General features: G+C 41.8%; 3 protein-coding genes across 3 annotated transcripts; all 3 read left to right on the top strand.

The window, feature by feature from the left end:
* The first annotated feature begins 1939 nt into the window (after positions 1-1939).
* Positions 1940-4541, top strand: LOC129745272 (ATP-dependent RNA helicase Ddx1). The gene is made up of 4 exons (XM_055738243.1): positions 1940-2100; positions 2160-3436; positions 3501-3930; positions 3995-4541. Exons 1-4 carry the CDS (start codon positions 2085-2087, stop codon positions 4456-4458), a joined length of 2187 nt encoding a protein of 728 aa, XP_055594218.1. The 5' UTR covers positions 1940-2084; the 3' UTR covers positions 4459-4541.
* Positions 4542-5238: 697 nt separating this feature from the next.
* On the top strand, positions 5239-8845 carry LOC129745211 (ATP-dependent RNA helicase Ddx1-like). The gene is made up of 3 exons (XM_055738146.1): positions 5239-5368; positions 5434-7164; positions 7223-8845. Exons 1-3 carry the CDS (start codon positions 5353-5355, stop codon positions 7717-7719), a joined length of 2244 nt encoding a protein of 747 aa, XP_055594121.1. The 5' UTR covers positions 5239-5352; the 3' UTR covers positions 7720-8845.
* A 378-nt stretch (positions 8846-9223) lies between these two features.
* LOC129747661 (RNA-binding motif protein, X-linked 2) lies at positions 9224-10228 on the top strand. Its single transcript, XM_055741963.1, has 2 exons — positions 9224-9534; positions 9606-10228. Exons 1-2 carry the CDS (start codon positions 9521-9523, stop codon positions 10006-10008), a joined length of 417 nt encoding a protein of 138 aa, XP_055597938.1. The 5' UTR covers positions 9224-9520; the 3' UTR covers positions 10009-10228.
* The last annotated feature ends 694 nt before the right edge of the window (positions 10229-10922 follow it).

Here is a 10922-nt window from a genome sequence, read left to right as displayed (position 1 = left end):
ATGTTACCAGATTGAGATTGGGCCGGTGGAGAGGCGCTCTTCAGTATGGCGGCATAAGAACGTTTAGAACGCTCTTTTAAAGAGCGCCTCTGTTTATCCCAGCTTGCCTGAAATGCCTCGCAAGAGGAGATATCATGAGGTGAGCCCCCGCAATAGATACATTTCTGTTCTACTGCTGAGCATGCTCCTTCCTCATGATTCTCCCCACAATGCAAGCATCGCTTCTTGTTGGAGCAATGCGAAGCAGTATGCCCCAACTTGATGCAATTCTTGCATTGCATTGGGCGAGGCACATAAAGGCGTACTGGAAGCCTTAAAATTCCATCAATCAAGATGTAATGAGGGAGGGCTGTTCCCGCGAATGTTACCCGAATCGAGGCTGAAGGCTTATACTTTGTAACGCCATCAACGACGAAGGCAGTCATGAGTTGGCGACAATCCAAGATTTCGACCGAAGTCGAATCAAGGCTCTTAAACTTGCCAACGCCGTGAGCCTTAACGTATTCAGCCTCCAGACTCGATTCGGTGATCACACCTTCGATCTCTACATCTCGAGACGGAATATAGAGCTGATACTCCAAATTAAAAAAATTGCTTGCAAGAATACCGTTTGCGGCCTTCCGGTCGCCCACAACAACGCACATTTTGTTTGGCCTTACTTTAGTCACACTGGTAACGGAGGGCCACCTAGCCAGATCTTTAGTGATCTGCACTACATTTAGAGGTTTTCCGTTAGTTTTGGGCCGGATAAAAACCACCCACGGCCCAGAAGAGGATGAATTATTCGGATAAACTCGGAGTCGGGTTGTCTTTTTCGCAGCTGCAGATGGCGTAGAAAGTTCAACTGACGGAGAAAGATGACCATCTGAAGGACCAGCCACAGCTGAATCCTCCAGATGCTCCTCATCTTCGTAGACGATCTTCTCACCATCTACATCAGGCGGGTCCGACCCCCCGCCTTCGCTCATATTTTATAAAAATAAAAGCGAAGCACGGAATGTCAAAATAACTAGGGAAAATAGAACAAGATATAGGGAAAAAAGAAATAAGAATTACAAACTTGATTTTTCGATTAATTTGGCTCCTTTGGTGATTGATCCAACCACGTGGTCCTTCCTCGATCGAAGATGGCTGCCACGCCTCCACTCGGTTTCGGGCGAGCACGACCCGTTTGATGATGACAATGATGATGATGACAATGGTTCGCCAAACAATGGCGGCGGCCCTCGTGGTGACCTATTGTTTTTTTCCGATTGCCTTTGCTAGCCACAAAATTAGCACTCACTAGCAACAGTCTTTAATTGAACTCCCGATTAGCTGGGGAAAGTCAATTTCATCTGCCTCTGGCAGGAAACACGGCACAAAACACCCTTTAACCGTCCGAACGGCACTAACTCCCGGATATAGTGGACGAAGTCTCACTCACTTGTTGATTTCATTTTAATAGGGATCAGATGTCGCTTCTCTTATATGAAGGTTCACTAATAGAGGAGTTTATAGTTTACATGCAGTCCACTTTTCTAAAGTGAAACGTAAATTTCAGAATATTTAATTCTAGATCTACATATTATTTGTATCCTCAAAATTTATCCAAAGTGCCTGGTTTATTTAAAATTAAAATTGGAAGTGGATGGCTTCGGAATGTATTACAATAGAATATTGGCGCCATAGAAAAAAATAAATCTGGCGAAATTGTGATTGCCACTATCCACTATATATGCCACTATACATGTGTGAGGTGATTTCTGTTAGCGCACTTTTCTTTTACAGAAATTCTGTTTTGATACACACGGAGACACCAACTTCATTGACATCTCAAATTTGTGTAAAACCCCTGCTTTATAATTTTTGTGTAAAAAATTTGTACAACACTCTTTAATAATTTTGACGCGTCGTTTATTTTCAGTGTTATTTCTGAAACTTTTTTCTCTGCGTGTCTCTATTTTGTGTTTTCTCGAAAATCGATTTAACAAATTTTCAATCTTGCTTCGTTACTCCGGTTTTATCAGAAAATACCGTAAATCAACCTTAAAATCGGTACAAAAAGTCCTCCTTTCGCAAGCTAACGAACCAGCAAAGCGACCATGACTGCATTCGAAGGTAAGAATGTTGTAATTTTACCGGGAAATGAAGTGAAAAATTGTTTATTTTTATTACAGAATTCGGTGTGATGCCGGAAATCGGCAAAGCGATCGATGAGATGGAATGGATGCTTCCAACCGATGTACAGGCGGAAGCTATCCCGCTGATTTTGGGTGGTGGTGATGTTCTGATGGCTGCCGAAACCGGAAGTGGTAAGACGGGAGCTTTCTGTTTGCCGATTCTGCAGATCGTGTGGGAAACGTTGAGGGACATCAAGGAAGGGAAAGCAGGGAAACCGGTGGGACATAAGGCCAAACCGTGGACCCTGTCTTTTACGGATCGTGGCAATGCGATGGCTGTCACGCCGGATGGGATGCGTTGCCAGTCCCGTGAATTTAAGGAATGGCACGGATGCCGGTCAACTACCGGAGTTCGAGGCAAGGGGAAGTACTACTATGAGGCCACCGTTACCGATGAAGGTCTTTGTCGGGTGGGGTGGTCAACCGAAATTGCCAATTTAGACTTGGGTACCGATAAGTTTGGGTTTGGTTTCGGAGGAACGGGGAAGAAATCAAACTGCAAGCAGTTCGATAGCTATGGCGAAGCTTTTGGGAAGATGGATGTTATCGGATGTCTGTTGGATTTGGATCGAGGGGAGGTCAGTTTTACCAAGAATGGAATTGCGTTGGGGTTGGCTTTCCGCATAACGGATAACAATATCCGAAACTCCAACTTTTATCCAGCTGTGGTGCTGAAGAATGCGGAAATGTCTTTCAACTTTGGAGAAACTGATTTTAAGTATCCAATTCCGGAAGGCTTCGTTGCCGTATGTAAAGTCTCGCATGATCATTTGGCAGTCAATCCTAACACTGGAACGGCCAGCCCCTCGGAAAATTCTAAACCGAAACCGAATGCTCCTCAGGCGCTTGTAATTGAACCTTCTCGTGAACTGGCCGAGCAAACGTACAATCAGATTCAGAAGTTTAAGAAGCACCTGAAGGATCCAGATGTACGGGAGCTTTTGCTGATTGGGGGTGTCAATATCAAAGACCAGATGCGGGTACTCGAAAGTGGTGTGGATATTATAGTGGCCACACCTGGTCGTTTGGAGGATCTAATCAACAATGGGTACGTGCTGCTAAGTGCTTGTCGCTTTTTCGTCCTGGACGAAGCCGATGGTCTTTTGAAGCAGGGGTACACCGAGTTGATTGAACGTCTACACAAGCAGATTCCGAAGATTACCGCCGATGGAAGGCGGCTACAGATGGTCGTGTGTAGTGCCACGCTTCATTCGTTCGAGGTTAAGAAGTTGGCCGAAAGGTTGATGCATTTCCCCACCTGGGTAGATCTTAAGGTAAGTTTGATTCACTATTCATTAGTTTTTAAATTTAAAGGCCTGCTTTTTAAATTCTTCACAGGGAGAGGACGCGGTTCCGGAAACGGTGCACCACGTGGTGTGTGTGGTCGATCCTCAGAAGGATAGCAGCTGGCAGTCGATGCGAAATCCCATCCAAACCGATGGAGTACACGCAAAGGACAACGTTCGGCCGGGATCGAACACGGCCGAAACGCTTTCGGAAGCCATAAAGATGCTGAAGGGCGAGTACACCATTCGTGCCATCAATGAGCACAAAATGGATCGGGCCATCATTTTCTGTCGAACCAAGCTCGACTGCGACAATATGGAACGATATCTGCGGCAGATGGGTGGTATGCGTTATTCTTGCGTATGTCTGCACGGAGACCGGAAACCACAGGAGCGGAAAGCCAACTTGGAGCGATTCAAGAACAAGGAAGTTAAATTTTTGATCTGCACTGATGTGGCGGCACGTGGTATCGATATTTCCGGTAAGTCTTCATAAATGTTTGAGTCAATTAAGAAAAAAATAAAAACATAATTTCTTCTCAACAGGACTCCCCTTTATCATCAACGTAACGCTCCCAGATGAAAAGAGTAACTACGTTCACCGGATTGGTCGAGTGGGTCGCGCGGAGCGAATGGGCTTAGCCATCTCGCTCGTGGCCAATGTGCCGGAAAAGGTTTGGTACCACGGTCAGTGGTGTTCGTCAAGGGGCAAAAACTGTTGGAACACTAACCTAACGGATGTACAGGGTTGTTGCATGTGGTATGACGAGAGGATGTACCTTGCCGAAATTGAGGACCATCTGAACGTCACCATCCAGCAGGTGGAGAAGGATATCAAAGTTCCGATGAATGACTTCGATGGTAAGGTAACGTACGGTGAGAAGCGACTGAACACGGGAAGTGGCTATAAGGATCATGTTGAGCAATTGACCCCGGTGGTGAAGGAACTTGCCCAGCTGGAACGGGAAGCCCAAAATCTCTATCTCAAGCGAGCTACCGCTGCTTATTGAATGGAAGGTAAGCATCTTATACTTATATTACAAACCTCTTAACTTATACTGTGAACAAGTCGAATAAACATCGTAACAAAACGGAAAGTTTATCTGTAGAAAGTAGAGAAAGGTTTCCTTCCTTAAATCAATAGAATACCTTACACACGGCAACAAAATTCACATTTTTCCAAGGTGTTATGAATTTGAAAACTGTTATTAGGTAATTTGGAGGCGTAGAATCCAAAATACGAGGCCCTCGGAATTAGAGGAAGCTTCGACGACTGTTTAAAGATGTTTTAAATACCTAAATAGGAAATGTTTAAAGCAAAAGTCAAAAAGATATGCACTCTTCAACAAAGTTGTTAAATAAATTGAAAGAAATCTTGGTTATAATGCCCTGTTAGTAATGTCAAAAACAGTTACAATTTTTCTATTGAGTTTTAGAAAAAAATGTGTTTTTTGAGCATAGGTTATATGATTTTGATACCAATCCATTAGTTCGAGAACCTAATTTTCGCTCATTTTCTTAATTCAGTCAGAAAAAAAAATACTCTCAATTTCTCACTTTTAGAGGTTTAATGTTATACAATATGAAAAGCATGGGATCTTGGGGGAGTGTATTCGAAAAAATGTATTGAAAATCGAGCACGTCGAGTACAATTATAATTGTATACTCAACTGAAATTTATACTAGCGAAACTAAAACCAGTTTCGTATCAAGCTAAACCGCGTATTGGTATTTCCCGCATACCACGACGTAAGGTTTGTGTTTGAGAAAAAACGATGATTCACACGCGACGAACCACTCAAACGAATAGTTGTTGCTTGCTGCCTCTTATCTTGCTGAGCTGTGTGCAGAAATATCTGCTGCCGTTGTGAAATGTTAACACTCGATTTGTTATTCGTGTAATCATGACCGCTTTTGAAGGTAGGTCCAAGTGCTTTTATATTTTCGATTGATTAATTAACATGTTTAATAATATGTTTTACCAGAATTTGGTGTTATGCCGGAGCTTGGTAAAGCTATCGAGGAACAGGAATGGGTACTACCGACGGATGTCCAAGCAGAAGCGATTCCACTTATTTTGGGTGGTGGTGATGTGCTGATGGCCGCCGAAACGGGAAGTGGCAAAACGGGGGCTTTTTGTTTGCCGATTCTGCAAATTGTGTGGGAAACTTTGAGAGACATCAAAGATGGGCGCTTGAAAGTCGAGGAGATCAAGGAGGAAGTTGTTAAAGTTCCTTGGACTATGTGTTTAGTAGATCGCGATGAGGCCTTAGCTGTTACGCCCGATGGATTGCGATGTCAATCGCGGGATTTGAATCGATGGCAAGGATGTCGTGCCACAACTGGAGTAAAGGGTCAAGGCAAGTTCTACTACGAGGCTACGGTTACTGACGAAGGTTTGTGTCGAATTGGTTGGTCGATGGGAAAAGCGAAGCTGAATCTTGGCACAGATAAGTGTGGGTTTGGGTACGGTGGAACTGGAAAAAAGTCTCATGGTAATACCTTCTCGGACTATGGAGAGTCTTTTGGTCAGAACGATGTAATCGGCTGTTTGTTGGATTTAGAAAACGGTGAAATCAGTTTTACCAAAAACGGAAATGCGCTAGGTACGGCATTCAAGTTCGATGTCAATAATTTGCAAGGCGATTTTTACCCTGCTGTGGTGCTTAAAAATGCCGAAATTGCATTTAATTTTGGTTCAACTGAGTTTAAGTATCTAATTCCTGAGGGTTTTAGCGCTATCAATGCAGCTCAACCTGATGATGTAGCAATCAACCTGAACATAAATAGAGCTGCAGCTCCTAAGACATTGGAAGCGAAACCAAATGCACCTCAAGCGATTATTATCGAACCTTCACGAGAACTGGCAGAGCAAACAGTTCAACAAATTCGATTGTTCAAAAAACATTTAAATGAACCAGAAATACGGGAGCTGTTGTTGGTTGGCGGTGGTCACACTAAGGATCAAATTGAAACGCTCAAACGAGGCGTTGATATAATAGTGTCCACACCGGGCCGATTGGAATCCTTTTTGGACAATCAAAGCATCTTGCTGACCAGTTGTCGGTTCTTAGTGTTGGACGAAGCTGATGAACTGGTGAATCCTCACAAACAAAATTGCACCGCGATGATCGAAAAACTGCATAAGCAGATTCCCAAAACCACTGCTGATGGCCAACGTCTGCAGATGGTAGTTTGCAGTGCCACACTTCATTCGCCTGGAGTTGCCAAGCTTGCTGAAACGCTTATGAACCATCCAACGTGGGTCGATTTGAAAGGTGAAGACTCTGTGCCGGATACTGTACACCATGTAGCTTGTATCATAGATCCACGAGACGATATCTCGTGGCAATCACTTACAAATAAAATCAAAACCGACGGAGTTCATCCGGAAAGTGAAATCACTTTACAAACTTCGGAGTCATTCAGCCCCGAAATCCTCTCCCAAGCGGTTAAACTCCTCAAAGCTGAATACACCGTTCGAGCTATCAACGAACACCGAATGCCGAGGGCAATCATCTTTTGTCGTACCAAGCTGGACTGCGACAATATGGAACGGTTCTTGAACGGGTTTGACGAAAATCGGTATTCGTGTGCCTGTCTGCATGCCGATCGAACTCCCGAGGAACGGAAGCTCAATCTGGAAAGGTTCAGGAAACAGGAGATTAAATTTTTGATTTGCACCGATGTCGCCGCTCGAGGCATCGACGTGTCAGGTACGGTGGTTTATCTAATATTTGATAAAATTTTGAACAAAGTTTCATTTTTTTAAAGGTCTCCCTTTTATCATCAACGTGACGATGCCGGACGACAAGAGCAACTACGTGCACCGAATTGGCAGGGTAGGTCGATCGGAGCGAATGGGTTTAGCCATTTCGCTAGTATCGAGTGTACCGGAAAAGGTGTGGTACCACAAGTGCCCCTCGCGTGGCAAAAATTGCTCCAACACCGACTCGCTCGAAACTGGCGGGTGCTGCATATGGTACAACGAGATGGCATGTCTGGGGGAAGTCGAAGAGCATTTGGTGATTACTGTCCAGCAGATAGGTCGCGATCTAAAGGTCCCAATGAATGAGTTTGATGGCAAGGTCACCTATGGGGAGAGACGAAGGAAAGTTGGTTCCGGTTACCAGGACCACGTGTTGGAACTTGAACCGGTGGTAAAACAGCTTGCTGCTCTGGAAAAGGAAGCACAGCTTGTATACCTTAGAAGATTTATGAACGACACGCAGCCACTTGAGCAGCGGCTTAAAGATGTGCAGTGTGTATGATAAATGAAAATGGTTAAAAAATTTGATTCCTCTGCACATGGATGGAATAGACTATACGGGATTAGCCCATTTTTGTATTATCAATGCTAGTAAACTCTTTATATGCTGTGATGATTTATCAAAGAACCACCTTTTTAAAACTTTATCAGTAGAGATTATTGAACGTATTGTTTAATGCCATTGTAGATTGGATTAACCATAAAAGTTTTTTCAGTTATTTTTCTCCAGCTCCCAAAAGTTTTATTCGAGAGCCATCCTTTATTTGAACCTCCTTATTGCATATTAAATGTTAAACAATATTTATTATTGTTTTTCGAAACGATTCAGAGATTTTTCAAGATTTTCAAGAATCAATATCGTTTTGTAAAATTATGCCGGAAAATAATGCTAATGAAAGTTGTCTAAATGTTAAAAAATGATTAAGCAAAAAGAATCGGAATTAAACTATACGTAAGAATGTTTCATTTTTAACATGTAATTTGTTTCTGTGTTCTGGGTGGTAAACAAAAAAAAGCGACAACCAGGAAAAATAATAGAAAGAAAAATATTTTGTTGGTAAACAAAGTGAACCACTTCAAAAAGTCTGTACCAACACGTGAAAAGGATGTATCTCCATATATGGCGAATCGAGAAAAACGCGTTTGAAGAAAATACAACCTATTTTAAATCGCTAATTAAAAATCACTTGAAATGTTTGCATTTTATGAAAGTCAAACGATGTTTAGAAGCATCCCCTATATGTTAGAATAGAGGAATATCAATTTTTATGAAAAAACAACGCGCTATCGTAGATAGAACCTAGCTCACGTATTATTTTGTCTCCCGTGTTTATACACCCTTTGCTATTTTCTCATTTCTAGCTTTAGTTTTAAGCTCGCGTTCATTTGTAACTATGTTTTTATGTTGAATAAAGTGTCAAATCTTTACCAACATATAAAAAGCATCTATCTCCATATATGGCGTATCAAGAAAAATGCGTTTAAAAAAATACAACCTATTTTAAATCCCTAATTAAAATCACTTCAAATTTTTGGTTTTTATGATAGACAAACGATTTTTAAGAAGCATCCCATGTTAGAATAAAGGAATATCAATTTTCATGGAAAAACAACGCACTATCGTAGATAGAACCTAGCTCACGTTATATTTTGTCTAACCTGTTTATACACCCTTTGCTATTTTCTTATTTTTAGCTTTAGTTATAAGCTCGCATTCATTTGCAACTATGTTTTTATGTTGAATAAAGAGACAAATTAATTATTTTGAGTTTGTTTGCGGAGTAGTAGCGAAAAATTGTTCCGGAGTAAAGGATGTATATCCTAAAGAAACTATAGTAAACAAAGAGGCGCAATCTGATCCCTTTTGAAATAATGAGCTTGTAACCCTGCTGTAGGGCTGCCTTTAAGGCTGCTTGGTTTTGCTCGATTGGAATGACACTGACAGAAAATCAAAAATTCCAATCGTGACATTTCGTCTCTTTGTTTACTACAGGCTCGTTAGTATATCCATGTAATGGCAGTTCTGGTTTTAGAATGTTTATAGATCCTTTACTCAAATTGAGTTTTCAATGTAACGGAATATTATTTTTTCAAGAGGGTTTTACCGTTAAGTAGAGCAACTGTTGGCCTATCATGAGGTACTGAAAATGGTTTTTGTTTACTTTTGGAGATAGATCCTTTTCACGTGTTGGTACAGAAGTCTTCTCGCCGTTTGTTTTTTAATTTTTTTTTGGAAATTGTTTGATTGAAAAACGAGAATTTATAAGTGCAGAACTATAAACAGCGTACAAAAAAGGCATATAATGAATCCCATGACGTAAGTATAAAATTTAAATCTTTCTTTAAACTGTTCCAATTCAAACTAATATACCAATCTCACCAAACCAGCAATATGAAAAATGTGCTCAAACTGAGCGAACAGGATCTAAAATATGGTGGAAAAAATTCCTGGCACGACCAGTACCGGGACAGCGCTTGGGTCTTTGTCGGCGGTCTTTCGTCGGATCTGACCGAGGGAGATCTGTTGGCAGTGTTCAGCCAATACGGAGAGATCGTAAACATCAACCTGGTTCGAGACAAGAAGACGGGCAAATCGAAGGGCTTCTGTTTCATCTGCTTCGAAGACCAACGTTCGACGGTACTGACGGTGGACAATCTCAATGGGATTAAGTTGCTGGGGCGGTCGCTTCGGGTCGATCATGTTTCAGACTACAAACCACCCAAGGACGACAAGGCCGATGAGGAAACCAAGAAACTGTATATGGAGGGGTGTGCACCGGAGTACAGTTAGCTTAATGAGAATGTTCAAATTCAACATTTAAATTTTCCAACAAATCGTATTAAAGTAAATTTGTTGGAGACTGTTTTATTTTTGTTTATCTATCTTTATTTAATGGGAGAGTAGGGTCTAACGGGTAAAAAAAACACCATTTTCACGAATTTTTTTTAGAGCTATCGTTAAAACAAATGTATTCAAATTTTTTGCATTATAAATAGCATTGTTAAAAGAATATTTAGTAATTTTTTCGTAGAAAAATATTGAAAAATGAACCGGTGACGGAGCACTTTCTAGGATGCCTTTTAGAAAACAGGATTTGCGGTGGACACTCTTGGGCAAGTCGGATAATCGAAATTAAAGAACAACCGGATTTAATATAAAACACGTCTTGATTTATTGACTTCAACTTTTGGAATGAAAAAACGGTTTTTAGTTTCGCGCTCGATAGGCGAAACTTTGGTAGCACTGTCAGGTGTCGAAATTGTCCGAGGGGTGCGACAGTAGACGAAAGGAGCGTACACTACACGCTCAACACTCCTCCTTAGTGTAGCTTCCTTGAGGACAATCCAAGCATGGTCGAGAAACGGTCCAGTTTTAGTTTCCCGAGCGGCTTCGTTAGAGTGTCTGCTGCCATCCTCTCCGTGGGACAATAAATGATATCGATGGTTCCTCGGGTGAACAGCTCCTTCACAAACTTCTCCCTTGTCTCAATGTGCTTAGATCGCCTTGTGGAACGCTCTGACTTCACGAAAGAGATACAGCTTTGGTTGTCTTCATATATCACGGTCGGCTTATTTTGTGGTACACCCAAGTCGCGGAACAAATTCCTCAACCAAATAACTTCCTGGCATGTTTCACTCAACGCGATGTATTCAGCCTCCATCGATGAGAGGGTGACTGACGTTTGCTTTCTGCTGATCCAGGAG

The sequence above is a fragment of the Uranotaenia lowii genome, chromosome 2 (assembly GCF_029784155.1).
Source record: "Uranotaenia lowii strain MFRU-FL chromosome 2, ASM2978415v1, whole genome shotgun sequence".
Taxonomy (NCBI): domain Eukaryota; kingdom Metazoa; phylum Arthropoda; class Insecta; order Diptera; family Culicidae; genus Uranotaenia; species Uranotaenia lowii.
Note: the sequence above shows the minus strand (reverse complement) of the source record. Positions and strands in the feature narration are given on the sequence as shown.

Excerpts from the sequence above, each read along its gene's own strand:
- LOC129745211 (XM_055738146.1), top strand. Across the intron at positions 7,165-7,222 it reads TCGAGGCATCGACGTGTCAG|GTCTCCCTTTTATCATCAAC; the intron begins GTACGGTGGTTT and ends ATTTTTTTAAAG.
- LOC129745272 (XM_055738243.1), top strand. Across the intron at positions 3,437-3,500 it reads CCACCTGGGTAGATCTTAAG|GGAGAGGACGCGGTTCCGGA; the intron begins GTAAGTTTGATT and ends AATTCTTCACAG. Across the intron at positions 3,931-3,994 it reads ACGTGGTATCGATATTTCCG|GACTCCCCTTTATCATCAAC; the intron begins GTAAGTCTTCAT and ends TCTTCTCAACAG.